General features: G+C 50.6%; 1 protein-coding gene across 3 annotated transcripts; it reads right to left on the minus strand.

Moving 5' to 3' along the window:
• Positions 1-207: 207 nt before the first annotated feature.
• C1QTNF2 (C1q and TNF related 2) lies at positions 208-21,025 on the minus strand. 3 transcript variants are annotated; one of them, XM_070076395.2, is made up of 4 exons: positions 20,746-20,992; positions 13,992-14,066; positions 5,925-6,177; positions 208-1,033 (listed from the first exon to the last, which is right to left on the minus strand). In XM_070076395.2, the coding sequence occupies exons 1-4, from the start codon at positions 20,863-20,865 to the stop codon at positions 420-422; spliced, it is 1,062 nt and encodes a 353-aa protein (XP_069932496.1). In that variant the 5' UTR covers positions 20,866-20,992; the 3' UTR covers positions 208-419. The 3 variants fall into 3 exon arrangements, with proteins under 3 accessions (XP_069932496.1, XP_051699531.2, XP_089191159.1); XM_051843571.3 differs by lacking the exon at positions 13,992-14,066 and having other exon boundaries at positions 20,746-21,025; XM_089335033.1 differs by lacking the exons at positions 5,925-6,177; positions 13,992-14,066 and having other exon boundaries at positions 20,746-20,973.
• Positions 21,026-24,013: the final 2,988 nt, after the last annotated feature.

Consider the following 24,013-nt stretch of genomic DNA (forward strand, 5'->3'; position numbering starts at 1 on the left):
GTCAACCACGGTGTGTTCATTCCCATCCTGGCGTAATAGTTGTGTTGGTTGCTTGTTTATTGATAAATTGGATCTCCATCTAGAAGGGGAACCCCACAGAGACAGAGTCAGTCTGTCCTGCTCACTGCATATTTTCCAGAGTGTAGCACAGTGCCTGTTACACTGTAGATACAAAAAAAAAAAAAAAAAAAAGAACAAACAGATGGATGGATGAATAAAAATACTTGGATTTAATGATGAAGGAAAAAAGAAGTAGAGGTCAGCCTGAGGCTAGGAGCCCCCGTGCCTCCCAGCCCCCAGCCCCCAGTTTGGGGGTTTTGCTCAGTCAGCACAAGTCCTGAAGCTGTCTCCTGCCAGGAGGCCCAGCACTGCCCGTCTATACCTCATTGGGGTTGTCCTGGAGGCCCAGCACCGCCTGTCTACACCTCATTGGGGTTGTCCTGGTCAGCGTAGATGAGGAAGCCTGTGAAGAGGCTGTCGGTCCAGTATGGGTCGTAGAAGAGTCCGTTCTGCTCTGAGTAGAAGATTTGCAGCCAGACCTCATCACCCTGCTTGAGAGCCAGGATGGTGGAGCCCGAGGCCACGTCATGGTTGCCGGTGTTGGCGTCAAAGGTCCGGATGCGGTATTGGCCGTTGTGTACCAGGCCGATGGCCAGGTGCTTGTTGGCCAGCGTGATGTCGTAGGTGAAGTAGTAGATCCCTGGCACACTGCAGACGAACTTGCCGCTGGATGCATTGTAGTGGCCACCCTCGTTCATCAGAATCTTGTCAAACTTGATGGGCAGCCGCTCCCGTGGGTAGCTCTTGGTCACTGCCACCGAGAAGGCCGACTTGGCACGGCCACTGCCGCAGCTGCAGGGGCCTGGGAGGCCCGGCTCCCCCTTCTTGCCCTTGGGCCCCTTCTTGCCTGGAGTGCCATGCTTCCCGGGGGCACCACTGACCCCCTTGGGGCCGCGAGGGCCAGCCCGCCCAATGGCCCCGGCTTTGCCCTTTGGTCCTGGCTTTCCCCGGTTACCTGTCCGGCCAGGTGGACCTGGAAGACAGAGCAGCTGGTGTTATGGAGGGGCCCTCACAGGCCCAGACACAAGCTGTGGGCCTTGGCCTTCCATCCTTGGTGCAGGAGCCTCTGGGTAATGGAAAAAACAAGAAGGCTTTGGAGTCACTCAGAAATGGGTGCACATCTCGATGGTGTAACCTGGGCCACTCTCAGTCTCATCTGGAAAATGGGAACACTGACACTTATGTGGCAGAGTCGTGGCGGATGGAGGCAAAAAGAATGGCTCGTTACAATTTGCAGAGTCTGCTTTGTCTGCCAGATCAGTCCTCCCGTGGACTGTGCTAGTTGAGAAGGGAATGGGAGGACTCTCTTGGCTTTAATACATCAATCTTGATAAAATCCCTGCCTGGTGCACAAGAGTTTGGACAATGTGCATAGGGTTTTTGCTGCAGCCTTGTCACAGTAGCAAGACAGAACAGCAGGGAGCAGGTGTTTGGCCCAATGGGTAAGGCACCTGCACCCCAGATTGGAGTACCTGGATTCAGTTTCTGACTCCAGCTTCTCGCCAGTGCAGACCCTGGGAGGCAGCAGCGATGGCTCAAGTAATTGAGTCCCTACCTCCCAAATGGCAGAGCTGAATTGAATTTCCAGCTTTGGCACTGGCCCAGCATCAGCCATTGTAGACATTTGAGGATTGAACTGGAGGAGAGAACAACTAAATGCCTACCTGGAGGAAGTGATTAAAGAATTATGTTCTATGCTGTGGAATTCTATGCAGGAGTTTAAAAAATGAGGTAGATTTTCACACACTATGGGAAGCTTTCTTTATACTATACTGTTAGGAGGAAACAGCAGGTGGCTGAACTCTTTTTGTTGAAAGGAAACCACAATGCTAAATACTTCTATACCCATGTAGATGTGTAGAAGAGTGCCTGGCCTGGGGTAAACACTCACTGAGTCGCAGATGGCACATCCTACAGAACATCCGTCCCACAGTGTTTTCCTGTAGAATACCTTTGCTTTTTCATGTTCTTTTTGCATAAAATGTAGGTTTCTCTCAATGTAACATTTTTGGCCATTGGTTATATAGAGGATATTATATTTATGACCTCTCAACTCAATGTAATATTTTATTTTAAATATTTATTTATTTTGGAAGAGTTGCAAAGAGAAAGGGAGAGACAGACAGAGATCTATCTACTGATCCATTCTCCAAGTGGCTGCAGTGCTGGGCCAGGCCAAAACCAGGATCCAGGAGTTTCATCCAGGTCTCCTATGTGGGTGGCAGGAACCCAAACACTTGGGCCACCTTTCACTGCTTTTTCCAGGCCATTATCAAGGAGCTGAATTGGAAGTGGAGCAGCTAGGATGTGAACTAGTACCCATATGAGATGCTGGTATCATAGGCAGCAGCTTTATCTGCTGTGCTACAATGCCAGTCCCAATATAACATTTTAAACCAAAAAATATATAAGGATTTGCATGGCATCTGAATACAGTTGCACACATGGTAGAATGGCAGAACTGGGTGTAGATGTTTTGAAAAGCAGGCTGGCTGCCACGCGAGCTGCTCTGGAAGCTTGCTGGAGCTGCTAGCCTCCCACTGTCACTGGACAGGAGGCAACTGCTAGTCACCACCACATGGGGCATCAAGGAGCGATATTTGAGGCATTTTACATCCTAAAACACTGCTTTTTTCTTACTTGTATTATAAGGCACTTCAAAATGTTTGTAGAAAACAGAATTAAAGATAGGTTCATTTTGCTGGAAAAATTTAGAAATCCTTGCATATGCAGCATCTTAAAAAAGCTCAAGGAAAATGCATATTATGAAAAAACTACATGGATTTCAAATGTGCACAAAAATTTCAATTTTTTTGTTGTAATTATTTGAAAGGGAGAGAGAGAGAGACAGATAGACAGAAAGGCAGAAATTTCATTTCCTGTTTTATTTCCCCAAAGTTTGCAATAGCCCAGGTTAGACCAGGCTGAAGCCAGGAGGCAAGAACTCAATGCAGGTCTCTCAGACGGGTAGCAGGGATGCAACCCGAGTCATCAGTGCTGCTTCCCAGGGTGTCGTTTAGCAGGGGCTGGAATCGGGAGCAGAGCCAGGACTAAACTCAAGCAACCCAGTGTGGAATTCGGGCATTGCAACGATGCCTTGACCACTGCACCAAATGCTGGCTCTTAAAATTATTTTTAATTCCATTTGTTCTTGAGCTTAGGGAAGTACCCTTGTGTGAAGGCACTGCATGGATTTTAGAGTTTGGGGTTAATATGTAACACATGTAAATATTTCCTATTTTAAATAATTGGAGAAATTGGTTTCCAAATGGTGTTTTCTTCCTGAACATCTAATGGTCAGGGGCGGAGTTCTTAGGTTGAGTGCCTGGCAACAACTGGGGTTTTATACCCATTTGTGAGTGCACAAAGGATGACCACATCTAACCCTTCACCAGTGGCTGCCTCTGGAGGCTGCAGGGAGAATGGCAAGGGGTAGCAATTAGGACCTTAGCTGTGTTTGCACTGTTTGAACAGATTACAGCAAGAGTGCTTTTGTGCATTACTTGCATAATTAAAAATCAATGAAAAGAATGGGGACAAAACAGAAGGAAGAAAGGTCACACAGTTGTTCCTGGAAAACAAGAAATACCAAAAGGTGGGAGAAGGCATCGCAAGAAGAGAAGGAGTAGAGACAGCGTGGTACTGGGCTGGGGATTTGGAGGGAGACAAATGGAAAAGGAGGCTGAGCCGGAAGCTCTCCGCAGCTCCCTCCTGTGTCCGGCGTCTTTCTGGATGCCCCCTGCCAGAGGCTTCAGGAAGAACAGACTTCCCTTTCCAAGCCCTGTCTGGAGGTGGAGGTGGGCTTGTGTGTGTGTGCGCGCGCGCACATGTGTATGTGTGTGTGTGGTGCTGGAGGGTAGGTGCATATCATCCTGAGCCAGCCCCGTGGGCCCGCCTTTCTCTGGGTTACACATTAGGACTCCCCCTCTCTCAACGCTGCTTGCCTTGGAGTGTTTGTGTGGCAGGAGAAGCGGACAGATGCAGCCCAAACTCACACCCTCGGAACTCCTGACCCAGCGGGAAAAGTCGTCAGCAGAGCCCCACTCCCTTGGGATGCATAAGACAGATCTTGGGGAACATCTACTGTGGATTCTGTGGACATACACTTGAGTTCCACCTGCACACAGTGTGTGGCGCACTTGACCTCTATGAGTCAAAGCCACCATCATGGTTTTACAGATTTTCTTCTGGCCAAGAGGTACTTTTGGAAGAGTTAGTTTGGTATAGCAGGTGACGGCCAGGTTAGGGTCTGCCCACAGCCTGTTATAGGAGCTTGGTAAGTTGGCTATGGAGTAACCAGCACTGATGGATGCCTACTCGGAGACTGGTACTTCAAGCACTGTTTCGTTTCCTTACAACCCTGTGAGGCAGATGCCATTATTATCCCTGTTTTAGAGATGAGAACGCTGAGGTTTAGAGAGAGGTCAAGGCATTTGCTGAGCTGATATCCAGCCTTGTTTCCAAAATTCAAGTTCCTGCAGTTACGACAAACTGTTCTCAGTGTAATCTCATGGTTCTGCTCACATGCAGTGTGAGATCATAGAATACCTCCTTTACAGAGAGCTATTGCTGGGCAGATAAACAACCTGTCAAAGGTGCTTGGCCACTATTACATTGCCATGCAGTTAAAGCCATGAAATTTTTGCTACTGCTTGAAATGTTTCTTGGGGGATGCTGCTGAACCTGAAACGTGCTTGGTGAAAGTTCAGAGAGGTGAAGAATGTCAAAGCCCAGGGGCCCATGGGAGCACCCACCTAATTGCTGTGTGCCCTTTGGGGAACTGCCCTTCACTACTTCAAGGTGGCTATCTGTCCTCACCACCTGTCCTAGCAAATGGTGGTACCCTACCTCTGTGATCAAAGACATTGGTCCAGAAAACACATGTGGCTAAGAAGAATGTGTCATCCTGAGATAGTCTCTGTAGATCAAGGCCACGAGAATGCAGGCTTTGTGGGGAGCAACCCGGACTAGACTGAGTTACTGGAATTAAGACTTATTCTATGCATCTGCTCTCCCACAATATGGCGCTGGGAGAGAAGTAAACAGCTTCCGCACAGCTGCCTCCAGTTCAACCAATTAACTGTAGGACTTGCTCCTGATTGGAGAGCAGCGTACTCGGCGTGTGGGCAGCCGAGTTGGGATTGGCGGAGGAGGACTATAAAGGAGGAGAGAGATGGCATGCACCAGGAACATCTAAGGGGAACATGTAGCTGAAGAAACACCTGTGCAGCCCCCGAGAAGAGCCGGCTGGCGGTGTGCCGCTCCCCTGCGGAAGTGGGGAATGTGGCCAGGGGGAACTGCCCTTCCACAGAGGTGGAAGGGATAGTAGCCAACCCGGGAAGAACCAGCAGCAAACCCGGGGAGGGCCGAGCAGACGAAAGAACAGCGCAGGGTCCTGTGTCGCTCCTCCACGAAGAGGGGGAGCGACAGGCTTGACCCCACCAGTTGCCATTTCAGACATTCCAGCCTTTGTGAGAGGGTAGTTAATACAGAGAAACAGAGCCCTGACAAGGGTATTTAGCTCCTAGATCTAGCCTTTCCTGAAGCTTGGCTCTTGGATTTCCCAGTTTCGTGAGTCAATAAATTCTAGTTGGGGCTATCAATTGGACCTCTGTCATTTGCAACCAAAAGAGTTCTGAATAATATGTCAAAGTCACTTAGCAAACCCAAGGTGCAGCAGGGGCAGGACAGAAAGTTTGATACTCATTGTTTTCTCAGAATACACGGCTCTGTTTATAAAGACATATTGCATTTGTTTGCAATGGAAGGGATTAATACCAGTTTTAGTAATTTCACAATGCCTGCCATACCAGATACAGTCAACCTTGGGTGGAGATAGTAGGGGCAGGGGCAGGGCTTCTTACCTTCCTCTCCGCTGTCCCCCCGGTCCCCGTCCTGGCCATCCTGGCCGTCTTTGCCAGGAAAGCCCATTCTTCCCACCATTCCTGAGGGCCCTGGGGCTCCTGGGGGGCCAGGTGGACCTTGAGGGCCCGGCAGGCTGCAGACAAGCTGAGGGGAGCCCTTCTGGAAGTCCCTGCGCGCGAAGGCACCGAGCAGAGGGTCAGCAGCACAGGGGAAGGCACAGGCCAAGAGCACCCAGGGGATCATGGTGGCCACCTGTGGGAGGTAAGAGAGCAGTGGCAGGTGAGGGTGGCTGTCAGGAGGAGGAGGCAGCTGGCACAGCCTCAGTTGTATTTGTGACCTTTGCTGTTTCCTGCATCACGTGCTAGCTGGTCATTGGCGTCCTGTCTTGGGGACACACTGGGTGAGCTGAGTCATGTGCCCAAAACACAGTGTGGAGCGGCCTTGACAGTGAGGCCCTCAGCATCACCTTGTCCTGTAGGGTGGACGAAAGGAAAGCAGGACCAGGGGGAAGGCAGGACTGTGGCTGGAAGGATCACTGCATTCATTCCCATATGCGGCATACACAGAAAGTCACAAGGGCAGAAATACTGAAAATTGTAGGGGGTGGTTTGCAACGAGGCTGCTTCTCCTGGGGAACTCAGGCTGCAGGAGGGGAGAGCTGAGGCTTGTGTTGCCACGTGCATGTGGACCATCACCTACGCGGCGCTGGCCAGCCGTGGCACCAGCTGCTCTTCCCAGTGCTTCCTGTGTGCCAGCTCCATACTCGGAGCTCTCCACACATTGCTCTGTCATCACAACACTCCTAGGGAGAGGTAAGGCCGTGGTGTCTCAGGCAGGGTGAGCAGCGTGTCCAAGTGATGCTACTAGCAGGTGGCAGGGCTGGAGTTTGGACAAAGCCATCCAGAACCAGAGCCTGTGTCCGCCTGCCCCAGGCTAGGCTGTGCCCTTAAGGCTCTTGGCAACAACAGCACGAGCTCACTGGAGATCACGTGTTAGGCTCACAGAGATCATCTCCTCCCAGCCCTCCTCCACTCTGTTGCTCTGCCTTATAAATAACACATAAAGAAAATTGTAAAAAGAAACACTATATGTGCAAATTAATTCCTGAGAATCAGGCACCTCACCAACAGCAGAAATAGAATTTTACCATCATATTAAGGGGAGACAATAGCAAAGGGAGGTAGGAATGTAAACTGGTACAGCAGCGGTGGAAAACAGTATTGCGGCTCGTTAAACCTTTCAAAATAGAAAAACGCCAGGATGCAGCAATCCCAGGTCTGGGTATGTATCCAAAAGAACTGAAGTCAGGATCTCAAAGAGACACCTGCATTCTCCCATGCACTTCACAATAGTCAAGATGCAGAAGCAACTGAAGTGTTTATCAAGAGATGAATGGATAAAGAAAATGCAGTCAATATCCACAGTGGAATATTATTGAGCCTTTAAAACAGGAATTTTTTCCCTTTTTTTAAAGATTTATTCATTGAGTTTGGAAGAGAGGGAGAGAGGGAGATCTTCTATCTGTTGGTTTACTCTCCAAATGGCTACAACAGCGGAGGCTGAGCCAGGCCACAGCCAGGAGCCAGGAGCTTCATCCAGGTGTCCCACGTGGGTACAGGGGCTCACACACTTGACCATCCTCTGTTGCTTTCCCAGGCTATTAGCAGGGAGCTAGATCCAAAGTGGAGCAGTTGGGATTCAAACGGGCACCCATATGGGATGCTGGCATTGCAGGTGGTGACTTAACCCATTATACCACAATACTGGCCCTTAAAATAGGGCCAGTTAGACTTATTTATTTATTTATTTGAAAGCCAGATTCACACACACACACATACACACACGCCCCTTCCATCTTCCGATTCACTTCACAAATGGCTGCAATGGTTGGGGCTGGCCCCCTGGACAAAACCAGGAGTCTGGAGCTCCATCTGGGTCTATGTGGGTGGCAGGGGCCCAAGTACTTGGGCCATTTCCACTGCTTTCCCAGGCACATTAGGAGGGAGCTGGATTGGAACCAGAGCAGCTGGGACTTGAATTGGCACTCCAGTATGTAATGCTGGCATTGTAGGTGTAGTTTGCCTCACTGTGCCATAACACCAGCCCCGAAAAAAGAAGTTCTGCCATTTGTAACGGCGTCTCTAAACCTAGAGGACATTATGCTAAGTGAACTAAGCCAGGCACCGACGGAATCCTGTATGAGTCTAATAGTCAAACTCATAGCAGCAGAGAGAGAGAGGGTTTATATTTTTCACTGATGAAGGTGAGTGGTGACAAAAGACCCTTGTGTTTGCGGGAACTGTCCAGCAGAGAGCAGGCTCGTGACTGGGAGGGTGGCAGTTCTCCAGGAGTGCTGCTGGGTCCCCTGTGGAACCTGCCTTTGTTTTGCAGCCTGCTGCATGGCTGAGGGCTCACTCTACACACGGTGTGCAGCTCTCACAAATGTACCTTTGGACCTTAGCAGCCCCCAGACAGCAACACAGAGCCAGGGCCAGAGCTGCTACCAGGGGCAAAGAAGGCCCAGAACATCAATGTAAAGAGAGATTCAGCAGCAGAGTGACGTGTTGGCTTTGGTGTTGCAAAAGGATGACATAGTGGGTGAACGCAGGAGGGTCTTGTACTGAGAGAGAGAGAGAGAGAGGATACTGCTGCTCTGTGGAAGGGGATGGGTACCCCTGTGCCCCGCCCCCATCGTCGATGGAAATCCCAGAGAGACATCCTGCCTGTGATAGGAGTTGGCCTGGGTCAGAGGCGTCTTGATAGGCAGTGTGGGCCCCAGTATTGATAACCAGCCTGGATGAACACCAGCAAGCCCCTGATGTGACCCAGGGGAGCCCTCCCCTTATCAGTGAAAGGACAATGTGTATCACTCACATCACAGGCCAAATGTGGGGACCCCCAAAGGACTGGCCATGAGAACAGCCCCCGCAAGAGCAGCTGCACACGTCTACGAGGCCCAGAGATGCAGGGTGGTGAGGCTCCCGACCCAGCCACAAGATGGCAGGAATCCTCCCACGGCCCCTCACCTCTCCTCCCCTAAACCTGGACAGAGGCGAGCCGAGAAGGGCACAGCTGGCCCTGCCAGCTTCACACCTTTGCTGAGGAGCAGACTTCAACCAGGGGGAAGAGACTGGCTCCCTTCCACTAGATAAATTATAAAGGGGCCAAGGGAGCAAAAAAGGGAGGCAGTTTGATTATATTTCTGATGCTGCACTTGCTGCACGTATGTTTCATGGATAACAGAAGAGGCGGCAGGCAGTCCTGGCAAACCTCATGGTAATGTCACCCAGATGACAGGAGCTTCCAGGACACTGGGACACTTCCCAGACCCCGTGAAACCACCTCTCCTGGGCTGCTTGATAAGAGTCTTGGAATCTGGTTGCTGTTACTTTTGGGCTGCAGCATAGCTGAGCCCTCCAGAATAGAAACCGAAATTTCAAGGCAGGTTTGAAAGGGTCTGGAGGGGGCCCGGCCATGCCTCAATGGGCTAATCCTCTGTCTGCGGCGCCAGCACACCGGATTCTAGTCCCAATTGGGGGCGCTGGATTCTGTCCCGGTTGCTCCTCTTCCAGGCCAGCTCTCTGCTGTGGTCCGGGAGTGCAGTGGAGGATGGCCCAAGTGCTTGGGCCCTGCACCCCATGGGAGACCAGGAGAAGCACCTGGCTCCTGCCTTCGGATCAGCGCGGTGCGCCAGCTGCAGCACGGCGGCCAAGGCAGCCATTTGGGGGTGAACCAACAGAAAAAGGAAGACCTTTCTCTCTGTCTCTCTCTCTCACTGTCCACTCTGCCTGTCAAAAAAAAAAAATAAAAAAAAAAGGGTCTGGAAAGTTCCCACCTGCAAGCATTTGCAGGTGAGGATTCTGCAAAGATGAACAGGCGGGAAGGAGGCCCTTGGATGGAGGGAGGCAGGAGACAGGAACGATCTGCCACAGCTGAAGACCCCTCTCTCTTCGGGCCTCCCGGCTGCACACTCCCCAGACAGGGAGGAGGCTGTGTTGTCCAGAGAGTCTCAGTGTCCGCTGCCTGGGTAGGCTTCAGTGCCCTTTGCCTACCCTGCTGTACTTGAGGTTTCCCGTAAACCCTGTAAAGGCACATGCTTACTCCTCTGTTTCTCAGAGGAGGAAAACGGAGGCAACTCCGGGACTCCTGTCTGAGCATCGCTGAAGACCGCGCCCGTCCCCTGCACCTTGCTCCTTCCGCTGCTGCTTCTCCTGCTGCACTGAGGAGGAAGCTGAGACTCAGGAGAATTTGCTCACGTTGCACAGCTAGTCGGCGGCAGAAGTCATAGATGAACTGGGACTTGACCACGCCCAGTGCCCAAATGCTTCCCACGATGGCAGCATTTCTTAGATATTTTTCCTCTCAAATAGCCCAAATTACAGAAGAGGCCTTGAAGAGGTTTCTCTGGGAGCTGGGAACACCATGCCCAGCAAGAGAAACTTCTCAGATATCTGTATTTTATTTTACACACACACACACACACACACACACACACACACACACACCATGACTTTGAAGATGCGAGAGGGCAGCTTTTTCTCCGTCAGCTTCCTCGATGCTTGAGAAAGCCTCCTGTCCTTCGAGAAGCCCACATTTCGCTTAGCCAAGGTGATGGGGCCAGGCAGCCCCCTAGGCCAACTCCCCACCACAAGCCCCTTTGGGTGTTAGTGGGGGTGTCCCCAAGGGCTGAGCCACAAGATCAGGGTACACGAAGCGTGCCCCAGTGCACATTCCCTGGTTGGCCCCTGCAAGAGCCCCCTCCCAGGGCTCCCTGCCCCGTGCACCTCCTTGTGTGCCCCATGTTTAAAAGCACAGATCAGCCACATCTCCCCTCAAGCCCTCGAGTAGCCACTGACTGCACATAGCAGACACCGGGACCCTGTCACAGCTCACAAGGCCCTACATGCCTGGCCCTCAGCTCCTTCCCTCGGCTCTCCCTGCCTAGCTGTCTGGGTCTGCGAGCTCCCATGGCCTCAGTTAATTCTCATTCTTCTCTTGATTTTTCTAACCCAAACCAGACCTCAGCCCTCCTTCCTTTTGACTCCCTGGAGTACAGGAGCAGGAGGAGGGCTGGGTTCACAGAACAGCCCTACACAGCTGATGCTCCTGGAAGCTCTAGTGTCCAGTCCTTGCTTGTCTTTAAGACACCCATCCTGGTCCCTAAGTCATCGTCTGCGAGCGGAAAGGTGAGAGGTGAATGGAGAAGGTTTCATTAAGTCTTCCTGCTGAAGGGGGACTTGGTAGGTGGGGGCTGGGTGTAGGACCTGGGAGCTCAGGCGCTGGCTGGGACACCTGCATCTCGTATCAGTGCCCAGCTCCGGCTCCGGATGGCAGCTTCCTACCAGTGCTGGCTCCGGGAGGCACTGGTGATGCCTCTCTCATGGAAGACCTGGATTGATTTCCCAGCTCCCAGGCGCAGCTCTGGTCCACTGGGGAGTGAACCAGCAGAAGGGAACTAGCTGACTGTCTCTGTCCCTCGCCTCTTGAATAAATAAGTAGAAATAGAAGTTTAGAAAGAAAGACGGTTAAACTTTAGAAATAGAATCACAAGGTGCCAAACTTGAATGAGTTCTGTCTGGCTTTGATTTTCTCAGTTTTGGGCTTCTCACCTCTGGGTTAAGCAGCTAAGGATTCCTAGGTACACATGCTCTAGGAAAATCCTAGGAGCTTGAGTGCCGAAGCCTCAAGTCCACAGACTTCTTCCTCTTCCTCCCCTTTGTCCCTGGCCCACAGCACACAGCCCCCCTGACCGCTTCCCAAGAGCCCTCTGCCCAGACTGGTTGTGAGAAGGGCAGAAGTGGGGGTGTTGATCTTTCACTGGCCCTCCCAGAATGTGGTCTGCCAGTGGGAGCTCCAGGGACACTTGTCTGGGCCTTGAGCAAGGCTGCTAAGCCTGACAGTGCAACAGTCTCCCCTTGGAGAATGGAATGTATTAATCATGCACAAAAAAATTCAACCTGTTGGTTCTTAGGTATTGACCTGTTGACGGGTAGGGTGGTGTTTAACTTGATGGTGGACAGTCATGGGAAACCCAGCCACCTGCTTTCCCGAATTCTCAGTGGAGAGAATGGTCTGCTTAGCTCGGGGCAGAGGTGATGCTTGCAAAGTCCTCCTGTTCCGCTCTGTGTGTGGCACTAAAAGTGGAGGGGACACCTCTAGAAACGCTGACCCCAAGCTTCTCAGATGCCTTCATACAGGTGCTGACTCCTCCTTCCAGCCCCAGGTGTCTGTGCCCCGGGGAGGCCTGCCCCATCACAAGGTCCGAAATGTCCCACCCAACCCTGCTCTCTATGCCCCTGTTCTTCCATTCAAAGCACTTGACCCCTGGTCCCCTGGTGTGATTATGTGTGTGTCTTCCCTTGACATGACTGTCTCTTAGCCGTGGAAGGTTCTAGAGGACCCAGGAATACGGAGGCTCTGCCTGTCACTCTGTTGTACCAGCAGAACTGAGCACAGTGCCCATATACAGCAAGTATTCAACACGTAGTTGTTGAACAGCCTTAAATGCAGTGTCATTCTGATAATCTGTAACATACCCCAGGCCCCCAGGGATTCTGATAAACTTGTGTATGACAAAGCCGCCCTCGGCTACAGTGGAAAACCAGTGAGATGACGGGTCTTGGATTCCTAACACCTGGGTCCCCGTCCTGGTTTTATAACTTATGGGTCACCTTGTCTTATCTGGGCCTGTTTCCCAACCTGTTAAATTAGAGACGGTGATGCTTGCCCACTGTGTCTGACAGGGTTGTTCTGAGAATCCGGCAATAGATAGAAAGTAGAACGTGACACACAAGCGAGACGTTTGTTCAAACTGTAATTGCCATGCACTATGGCTCCACTAAGGGATGTGTCCTGACTTCCCACTGGGAGCCCCTGGAGTGTTTCTGGGTACACCTCGTCCCACACGGAGGACATCTGAACCTGATCCAGCAGCGTTTGGAGTTGAAAGGGTCCCGGCTGGTGTTTGGAGTGGAGCAGAGCTTGCTTGTGGATGAAGTTCACTAAAAATCCGCTTTGAAGGGAGTGAGAATTCTCTAATGAGAAACACCCCATGCCCTCCCTGAATTCCAGGAAGTCAATTGGAAACAGCCCTTTCCAGCGTCTCTGAAAAGCTAAAGGGACCGAGCGGGGAAGAAAGAGGCAGGCTGCAGCTCCTCACACAGTGCTCACGCAGTGTCGCTCTCCTGGGATCTCCCGATCAATGCCCATTTGGAAGTGCTCCAGCAGCCGGAGTCTAAATACAGAGGATTACAAGCCACAGGGCCCACTGCCCAGGAGGCCCCAGAAAATATGTGACCCGCTGTTTTCTCTCTATTTCTGGCTCAGCCTAGAAAAAGAGGTCCAAGGACAAATCACGACCAAGATCTCCAGGGGCTTGTTCCAGCAAACATTCCTGAAAACACACCGGAAGTCAGTCTGGCTATGAAAGCTGAAGAGTGAGACCTCAGATAGGTGCACTTCACATAAATGAGCATAGCATACAAGGAGGTGGGCAGTGGGCCCACCCTCTGGGCCTTGGGATGACTCCCCTGTACAAGGAGGGCCAGGCTCAAGGCTGCCTGAAGCCAAAGCCATTAAACTTGGGATCTGCCCATGACTGTTTTCCACCACGAGGAGGCCAAGGACTGCAGGGAGAAGAGAACGCGGCTGCTGTGCTGATGGGTGGGAAGGAAGCCCCAGGGTGTCCAGATTCCCGTATGCAGCCGCCACGTGGCAGGCTGGCGCCATGCAAGACTGTGTTTGAGCAGCACTGCCCAATAGGAAAATGATGCAAGCCACATTAAGTCATTTTAAATTGTCCCATGGCTACATTAAAAAAAGCAAAAAAGCAGGTGAGGTTAATCTTAGCCCAGTATATCCCAAATATCATGTCAACTTGTAATCACTGCAGACACTATTAATGAGATAGCTTGCATTCTCTAACGAGCACTGAGTCTTTGAAAGTCAGTGATGGACTGTATGCACGCCTCACTGGGGACTGGCTGCACTGCAAGTGCTCAATAGTCACACCTGGCTACTGTACAAGCTCTGGTGTGCTTGCTGGAGTTCAAATCCCAGGGACTTACTGCGGGACCTTCGACAAATGACTTCTCTCTCAGCCTCCTCTTCTCCAAAGTGGGGAACATAATAACATAAGAGTGCTTCCGAACGTTCATAGAAAACAGAATGAAAATATAAATTATTTTTAATGCAAAAAACTTTGAAATCCATGCGTATTTATTTATAATGCACATTTGCCATAAGTTTTTTAAGATTCCTAAAAAGGGCTAGTGCTTAGGTGCAGTGGCATAAGCCATGGCCTGTAGTGCTGGCATCCCATATGGGTGCTGGCTCCAGTCCCAGTTGCTCTACTTCTGATCCAGATCCCTGCTAATGTGCCTGGGAAAGCAGTAGAGGATGGTTCAAGTCCCTGGGTCCCTGCACCCACATGGGAGCCTGAGAAGAAGCTGCTGGCTCCTGCTTCAGCCTGGCCCAGCCTCAGTCATTGCGGCCTTTTGGGGAGTGAACCAGAGGATGGAAGACTTCTCTCTCTCTGTCTTCCTTCTTTGTCTCTGTAACTTTACCTTTCAAAAAATAAATAAATCTTTTTTAAAAAGACTGCTAGTAGTACCTACTTTGGAAGGTTGTAATGAGGACTTAGTGTTCTAGTATACAGCCTGACACATGGTAAGAGCTATAAAGCATTCACTGTTATGATTTTATGATTTCCTGTCTTTTTGAAAATCAAAAAGGATAATGGATATTGAAAATAAAACATGGTACAAAAAATCATAAAACCTTGCTTAAAAACCGTAATTGTCACCAGCTGCAGTTGAATAAACAGTCCTGACTTCCCACCTGTGGGATTTGAGCTGGAGGCCCCTGTATTGTCCAATAATTTCCCATTTCACTTCAGTGACCTTGAGTGAGTTATTTAACCTCTTTAGGCTTCAGCCTCCTTGTCTGTAGAATGAGAAAATCAATACTATATGGTTGGGGCCAGTACTGTGGTGCAGCGGGTTAACACCATGGCCTGAAGTGCCGGCATCCGATATGGCGCCGGTTTGAGACCCGGCTGCTCCACTTCTGATCCAGCTCTCTGCTATGGCCTGGAAAAGCAGTGGAAGATGGCCCAAGTCCCTGGGCCCCTGTACCCACGTGGGAGACCAGAAGAAGCTCCTGGCTCTTGGCTTTGGATTGGCACAGCTCTGGCTGTTGCGGCCTATTGGGGAGTGAACCAGTGGATGAAAGACCTCTCCTCTCTCTCTCTCTGTGCCTCTCCTCTCTCTGTGTAACTCTGACTTTCAAATAAATAAATAAATCTTTAAAAAAATACTACATGGTTTCATTTGAAGTGTCTGAATTTTTTTTTTTTTTGACAGGCAGAGTGGACAGTGAGAGAGAGACAGACAGAGAGAAAGGTCTTCCTTTGCCATTGGTTCACCCTCCAATGGCCGCCACACTGCGCTGATCCAATGGCAGGAGCCAGGTGCTTTTCCTGGTCTCCCATGGGGTGCAGGGCCCAAGGACTTGGGCCATCCTCCACTGCACTCCCTGGCCACAGCAGAGAGCTGGCCTGGAAGAGGGGCAACCGGGACAGAATCCGGCGCCCCGACCGGGACTAGAACCCGGTGTGCTGGCGCCGCAAGGCGGAGGATTAGCCTAGTGAGCCGCGATGCCGGCAAGTGTTTGAATTTGAAATAACATGATGTAAAACTGTTTACTGCTTCACTTTATGTGTGGAATCTGAAATAACCACAAATTTCCAAATAAAAAGTTCACAAAGAACCTTGTAAGGTGAGTGGATTGTGAGTTACATATTGTATTTATGTTACAGTCACACGATCATGATCATAATATTCTTTTTTTAAAATCATTATTTAAGTAATATTTTATTGGAAAATAATTTCTCAATCTTGTGAGTTGAGTGTGTGCATTTTTTCTTTTCTTCTTCTTCTTTTTTTTTTTTTTTAGATTTATTTACATGTAAAGCAGAATTACCAAGAAATAGAGGGAAAGAGTGAGCAAGAGAGAGAGAGAATGTTGCATTTGCTAGTTCACTCCCTCAGGTGGCCTCAATGGCTGGGATTGGGCCAGGCTGAAGCCAGGAGCCAGAAGCTTCATCCCGTTCTCCCAGGTGGATGCGGGGACCTAAGCTCTTGGGCCATCCTGCTTTGCTTTCCCAGGCAAATTAGCAGGGAGCTAGATTGGAAGTAGAGTAACTGTGACTTGAACTGACACCTATATGGGATGCCACTGTCGCATGTGGTGGCTTAACACATTATGCCACAATGCCAGCCCCTGTGATCTCATTATTCTAACAGGTAAACAAATGTCTGCCACAGCAAGTGCGTTTCTCTTCTCCCTCTCCCTCTCCCTCTCCCTCTCCCTCTCCCTCTCCCTCTCCCTCTCCCTCTCCCTCTCCCTCTCCCTCTCCTTTTCTCTCTGTAAAACTCTAACTTTCAAATAAATAAATAAATCTTAAAAAAAAATAAAGTAGAGCACAGCTATAGAAATCCCACAGCTCTGCATTCATCCCATGCTATAAAAGGGCATCAGCTGCCTTCATTGGCATTGATGCCACCGCTTCCAGCTGTTCACCTCCTTGCAGGCTCACTATTGCCGCAGTGCACAGAGGAGGCAACAGCAGACCCAGTCCGCTTGGTCATCCACACATGGAGGCAACCTTCCCCCTGATGTCGCTTCTGTCTTCAGTTCTCCCAAATGAGTATTCTGTCAGAATAACACAACTGCTCCTGGGTGCTTGCTGTGGGCTGGTTACTGCATTATGTCATTTAATAGTCACTGTAACTTTTTTTAAGATTTATTTTTATTTATTTGAAAGGCAGAGTTACATGTGGGGAAAGAGAGAGAGAGAGAGAGAGAGAGAGAGGGAGAGGTCTTCCATCCACTGGTTCACTCCCCAGTTGGCCATAATGGCCGAGCTGTGTCAATCCAAAGCCAGGAGCCAGGAACTTCTTCCAGGTCTCCCACGCAGATGCAGGGGCCCAAAGACTTGGGCCATTTTCTACTGCTTTCCCAGGCCATAGCAGAGAGCTGGATTGGAAGTGGAGCAGCAGGGACTTGAACTGGTGCCCATATGGGATGCCGACAGTGCAGGCGGGGGCTTTACCTGCTACGACACAGTGTTGGCCCCATGCTTTACTTTCAACAAGGGTGTTTAGGGGCCCACGTTGTGGTGCAGTGGGTTAAGCTGACCCTTGCAATGCACACCAGGTTCCCCTATTCGAGTGCTTGTTCAAGTCCTGGCAGCTCCACTTCCCATCCAGCTTCTTGCTAATATGCCTAGGAAGATAGTGGAAGATGGCCCAAGTACTTGGGCCCTTGCCACCCATGTGGGAGACATGGATGGAGTTCCTGGCTCCTGGCTTCGACCTAGTCTAGATCTTATTGTGTGGCCATTTGAAGAGCTAAGAAAGATTAGAAAGCTTCAGGACGTGGCCCTGCCACTGGGGAAATGACAATCCAGACAACAGGGGATCCCCTGGCTTATCTGCAGGCCACAGGCTACACTGTGCTTTTTGGTTTTGTTTTGAAATATTGCCAGTGTAAAACTTGGGGGATTTTATATCAGAATGAAGGTTTTGGGTTTTGAGAACCTGGAAGATCTGGCAAGGCTGATTCTGCCTTCTAGCTGGGTACGCTTGAGATGGGCTGAATTATGTGTTCGGAAAATCCATATGTTGAAGTTCTAGCCCCTAGAATCTCAGAATGGAACTGTGTTTGGAGACAGAATCTTTTAAGAAGGTTATTAGGGTAAAATGAGTTTTTGTGGATGTCCTTATTTGAAGGAGAGAGTAGGAATCAGACCCTGGGAAGACACAACAGGGAGGAGGCTGCCACCTGCAAGCCAAAGAGAGAAGCCTTGCCAGAAACCAAACCTGCCAGCACCTTGACCGTGGACTTCCAGTGTCCAGAGCTATGAGAATTGAGCATGTGTTGGCCCAGCGCCCGGTCTGTGGTATTCTGTTGTGGAGATGCAAGCACAGGCATAGGGCCTGCATTCCTCAGTGCCCACAGTGCCACCACTCCCAGAGGTCCCACATCCCCAGCATGGGCACGGCGTGCACGGCCCCTGTCAGCATCCGAGTCTGCTCTAGAGGAACAAAGTCATAATCCTCGTGTCTGCTGTGTGCTCTTATTTCAAAGCTTTGGTGTTTGTGCTTCCTTTCATTTCTCCCCACAGTTCTAAGAGGCTGATACAATCAGCAGCACTTGGCAGATGAGAAAACAGAGCTCAGAAAAGTGAAAAGAAAAAGTAGAACCCAGACTTGCTGACCTGGAGCAGGGCTCATGTCCCACTTCCACGGCCCCTCTGCTAGCAGGAAAGTTACTGATGGGGCAGCGCTGCGTGTGCGTGCATGTATGTGAGTTATAGAAGTAAGCCATTTATAGAAGTGAGCAAATCCAGGCGAGGGTTAGTGTCTGCAAAGAATATTTGGCTTAGAATTCCTTCCAAAAGTAAACAAAGAGGGGCCCGTGCTGTGGCATAGTGCGCTAAGCCTCCATCTGCGGCACTGGCATCCCATATGGCATCCCATATGGCTGCTCTACTTCCAATCCAACTCTCTGCTGAGGCCTGGGAAAGCACTGGAAGATGGCCCAAGTGCTTGGGCCCTTGTACCTGTGTGGGAGACCTGGAAGAAGCTCCTGGATCCTGGTTTTGGATCAGCCCAGCTCCAGCCATTGCTGTCATTGTGGCCAGTTGGGGAGTGAACCAGTGGATGAAGGATCTTTCTCTCTGTCTCTCCCTCTCTCTGTAACTCTACCTCTCAAGTAAATAAATAAAAAAATCTTTAAAAAGAAGTAAAGATAGAATGGGACTTGATGAACAGAAATCTGATTTCTGCAGGAGATCATGTCATGTCATGGAGGCTAAAGAGGCCTTTGACCTGGAGGAAGGAGCAGGGGCCACTTTGAGTGTGGAAGAAGGCTTATACCCCACAAGGAGCATTTGGGTGTGGAAACCAGCAGAGGCTGGGCCTGCAGGAAATCATGTCCAATGGGCGGGGTCAGGACAAGAGAAGGAACAGCAGGACAGGGAAGACTGGGGCTTTACAGAGAAAGAGAAGTGCTTTCTCAGGGAACCTGCTGACTGTGATGGAAGCAGAATGGTTTCAAAGATGACCCCAAACTTGGGAAAAATAATCTCCATTCATTCATACAGTGGCATGCTATGGCATCATCTTAGGAACAAACTTGGTCTATAATGTAGACATGTGAGCATGCTCAAGATACACTGTTAAGTGGGGAAAAAAAAGCAAGCTCCAACATAGACTGTAAAGTATGTTCTCTTCAGGTTAAAAATGCTGGACCCACAAATATATAGAGAACTATATATAACTTATATATATAAGAGAACTATATATAAGCTTGTGCTGAGGCATAGCAGGTAAAGCAGCTGCCTGCAGTGCCAGCATCCCATATGAGCCCTGGTTCAAGACCTGGCTGTTCCACTTCAGATCCAGCTCCCTGCTATGGCCTGGGAAAGCAGTAGAAGAAGGCCCAGGTCTTTGGGCCCCTGCATCTGCTTAGGAGACCTGGAAGAAGCTCCTGGCTCCTGGCTTCAGATCAGCTCCGCTCTGGCCATTGCAGTCATCTGGGGAGTGAACCAGCAGGATGGAAAACCTCTCTCTCTCTGGCTCTACCTCTTTCTGTAACTCTTTCAAATAAATAAAATACTTCTTTATAAAAAAAACAAAGGTAACCCTAAGGTGTAAGGACTGGAGGAAGGGGAAGAGTGGAAACCCTGCTAAGAGGAGAGAAGTCAGATGTTTGGGAAGAAACTTGGCAGTGCCCATGATAGGTGAGGAGGGGAAATGGTGACAGCATGGGCCTGAGGTGGTGGCGGCTGCAAGCAGGAGGAATGGACGTAACTCTCAGGGGACAGAGTAGGAAGAGAAGGGTGCAGGTGGGGAGGCAGGGGCAGGGACTGCTCACTGCATATACGCCTGGGCTGACCTTTACAGGACATTGTCACTGCCACCACTGCTCTTCGGCATGGCAGAAGCTCGGGGTCCCTGGGAGAGGGCCTATTCTAAGGAAGGGACCCTTGAAGGGGTCCACAAAGGCTAGGTGTGTGGCCAAAGAGCATGGGACCGTCACACGGAGGACGTGCAAAGGACCCTCGGAATTAGGGGAGAGACCTGGGCTGCAGTAGCGCTGCTGGCAGCCGAGGTGCTTGGAAAGAGTAGGAGGAGTGGGGCTGGAGACACCAGACCAAAGTGAATTAGGAAGAGGCACGCAGACCAGTGGCTTGGGGGAGGAGGTGGAGGGGAGAGAGCCCTGAGGAATTTGTGAGGAATGGGTGCAGATCCCTGCCTGCCACTTCCGAGCCGTTTGCCTGCCTAATGCATTTAATTAAAGAACTGTGAAGAGTACATGAGATCATGCACTTGATAAACGTTACCTAGGACTGGTAGTAGCTCCGGCCCTGGATTCAGGCGCCCCAGCGTTCCAGTCCCATCACAGTCAGTTACCAGCTGTGCAGCCCTAAGCAAGCCGTGAAGGTCTCTGAGTCTGATCCCTGCCTTGCGGTTGAGGAGAACGGGTGGTCACGAACCCAGGGAGCGCACGCAGAGGGCCCCAGGGCTTGGCGCGGAGTAGGCACTGCATAGCCAGCAGGCAGAGCACAGGCCCTGGCATGCCCTGAGCCCTCCACGAGTGGTCACTCCCGTTACAGACTTAAGGCAGCCGCGACGAGGGGCGCGCGCAGCACTCTCCCAGCCGCGCCCTCCCGTCCGCTTCCCGGTTCCCGAGAACCTCCCCGGCCGGCCCTGGCGACAGCCCGTCTGCCCGCCCGCGCTGCGGGACACTCACCCGCGCAGCCGCCGGCCACGTCCACGGGCGTCCGGACCGAGGGAGCGCTCCGCCGTGCTCCGCGTCCCCGCCTCCCTCGGCAGCCAGGCCCGAAGCCGGCCCCAGGCATAGTTTTCCCATCCCGTCATGGGCGGGAGCGCCTGCCTCCTGGTCACGTGGGCTGGCCCGTGCCTCTTCTTCCCATGGGTTTGGAAAGGACCGGGAGCGCCGGTGCGTGTTTGGGTGTGTCGCTGCGTCTGTGTGTGTGTGTGAAGAACTTGTCTCCGTCCGTGAACGTTTGGTACGTGAGTGATTGTTATTTGCAAGGGGGATTTAAGGAGAGTGCACGTGTCCAAGGAGACAGGCACGTGAGCGTTCATCCCTCTGTGCGCTCCTGGTGAGAGAGCGTGAGCCTGAGAGCTTACATCCAGAGTACATTTCCTTGGGTTCTGAGTTATGAACCCCAGCGTGTGCTTAGGTGTGTTTGTGTGTGTGCACAAATGCATTGTCCAGGTGTGCATGAGGGCCTGTGTGTGTGCGCCTGCGTGCACCTGTTGAAGACTGCAGCTTGGTGTGTAACCCGAGTGTTGTTTGTTGGCTGGGTGTACAGAGCAGGGGCTGGGTGGGGCTGGATGTCTGTGTGTCAGGTTAAATATGTTAAATATGTAATGTGCATAAGCATATGTTGCTGTGTATGTGCATAATATGTGGGTAGCACCACTGAATGTGCAATGGCTCCTTCCCTGTGTGTGGAAATACTTGCATGCCTCCGTGGAGATTTTGTTTGGATGTGCATGCATTTAAATAGTGTGCCCTGGGCCCCTGTGTCCCAGCCCTCTTTTCTCTCCTCCCCACAGGTGAGTCTTCCCTGGACTTCCTCACTCTAGTCCTTGAGCAGGTCTGCCTTGCACAGCGATTCTGTTTCGGTAGCAAATAGACAATGGAGAAAAGAAAAATTGTCAGAGGCCTGGCTTTTGCTGCTCCCTGTTCCTTCCACTGCCCTCTTCCCCTTGCTACCATTATTTCATTCCACTGCTGGAGCATCTGGTTAACAGCTGGTTTCACCACACATGGTTTACAGTCAGAATTTTAATGCAGATCTCCATTCAAATTCTAATGCTGGTTCCATGCCTCAGACAAGTTAGTTAAACTTGCTTTTTATTTTCTAAAAAGAGAGGATAAAACTATATTAGTTGTACTATCTTTTCTACCACACATGTTTGGGAAGCCATCAAGCTATGTAGAAAATTATTATTGGTGTTGGAACTGTGGCAAAGTGGGTAAAGCTGTGCCTGCAGTGCCAGCATCCCATATAGGCACCGGTTTGAGTCCTGGCTGCTCCTCTTCCTATCCAGTTCTCTGCTATGGCCTGGGAAAGCAGTGGACGGTGGTTCAAGTGCTTGGGCCCCTGCACCAACATGGCAGACCCAGAAGAAGCTCCTGGCTTCTGGCTTCCTATCAGCCCAGCTCTGGTCATTGCAGCAATTTGGGGAGTGAACCAGTGGGTGGAAGACCTCTCTCTCTGTCTCTCCCACTTTCTGTCTGTAACTCTACCTCTCAAATAAATAAAGAAAATCTTTTTTTAAAAAAAGGAATAAAAAATTATTATTACTATGTAACTTAGTGGGCTCAACAAACATTAGTTCAACAAATTGCTCATCAATATCTTTTATGTGCCAGTCCCCAAGCTAGGTGCTGGGGATATGAAGGGAAAGCAAAAGGCTTGGGGCCTGCTCTCAGAGAACTGAGGGTCCAAAGGGGATGATGCAAGTGGCTACAAGTGAAATGAATGTTACAGAGGAGAAAAATGGAGTATGCAACCCCTTGGTTGGGGAAGGTCTGGGGAACTGAAGTTTCTGTTTTCACTCTTTTTTAAAGATTTATTTATTTTACTTGAAAGGCAGAGTTACAGAGAGACACAGAGAGATATTCTATCCTCCGGTTCACTCCCCAAATGGCTGTAATAGCCAGGAGTGGGCCAGGGCAAAGCCAGGAGTCTGGAACTTCATCTGGGTCTCCCACATAGGTGTGGTGATCCAAAGTCTTGGGCCATCTCCCTCTGCTTTCCCAGGCACGTTAGCAGGGAGCTGGGTTGGAAGTCAAGCCACAGAGATGTGAACTGGTGCCTATGTGGGATGCTGGTATCACAGGCAGCTGCTTAACCCTCTGCACCATACACTGCCCCCACAGGAAGTGATGTTGCAAGTGCACCCAGGGGGGTGAGACTGAGACTCATCTGGGAGTGGAGGAGCTCTGAGCCTTACACAGGAAGGAAAGCTGAAGTGAAGTAGAGTTGAGGCTGTTCCCAGATGGGTCAGGAATGGCAAAGGTGAGGGAAGTCCGCCTGCAATGTCTGGAAGCCATTTAGAATCCGAAGGGCTTAGCAAAGTTCCCTTGCTAGGGCCAAGTAGGGATCTCTGTGTGTTGCCCACGTGGCTCCTGAGGCCGGCTGCAATCACTGGGTTGCTGTTGTTGGTAAGGAAATGGATAATGAGAGCCCAGGAAAAGGTACTGTTACCACACAGGAAATCATTTAATAAACACCGACTGGATGCATAGGAGGAGACCTGGAACCTGGCTCTGCTGAGGCCTCAGTCCTGGAGGTTTTGTGCTGTGAGTCCCAGCAGTGATGAGGGGTGGTGTCTCCAGAGTATTTGTTAAACGGCAGTTCCAGGGGCTGCAAAAATTGCTGCAAGCCAGGATGGAGCTTGAAATTTCCTCCCCCTTGTCTGTTTCTGTCTTTAATTTATCTGCAAACATCTATCATCTGTTGTGAGTGTGAAGACAGGGTGATGAACCACTGAATAAGAACACACGTTACTCTTAAGTGACAAAATGTGATAAGTGCCATAGGCAGGCAAGCAAGTGTTGTAAGCAATGAGGAGGGGTTTCCCCTTTGACTCTGCTCAGTCCATTTCAAGTCGATTCACGTCTAGAGAACATGCCCAGCATCAAACTGGAGAAGATGAGTGGCATCATGACAGTGATGAGTGCAGAGAGATTACAGTCCCAAGGGGTAGCCGTGTATGTCCCACACTTGTTCAAAGCTCTCTGGGTGTCCTTTCCTATACTACAGCAGCTGGAAACCTCAAATCCTGGTTCCTACACTCCTTGCTGCAAGGTTCCTGGTACAATTTAGGTTTAGTCACTTCAGTGCACCTGTGCAAGCCCTGAATTAAACAGTGAACTAAAGGGGGGAAATTGAGTTAGGTGGAAAGACGCTAGCAGCCTGGGAGAATCCATTTTTCCGGTGCTGACCTGGAAGGGGTAGGGTGGCTCTGGGGTCCTG

This window comes from Oryctolagus cuniculus, chromosome 6, assembly GCF_051225735.1.
Source record: "Oryctolagus cuniculus isolate XC-2025 breed Fujian yellow rabbit chromosome 6, ASM5122573v1, whole genome shotgun sequence".
NCBI lineage: Eukaryota > Metazoa > Chordata > Mammalia > Lagomorpha > Leporidae > Oryctolagus > Oryctolagus cuniculus.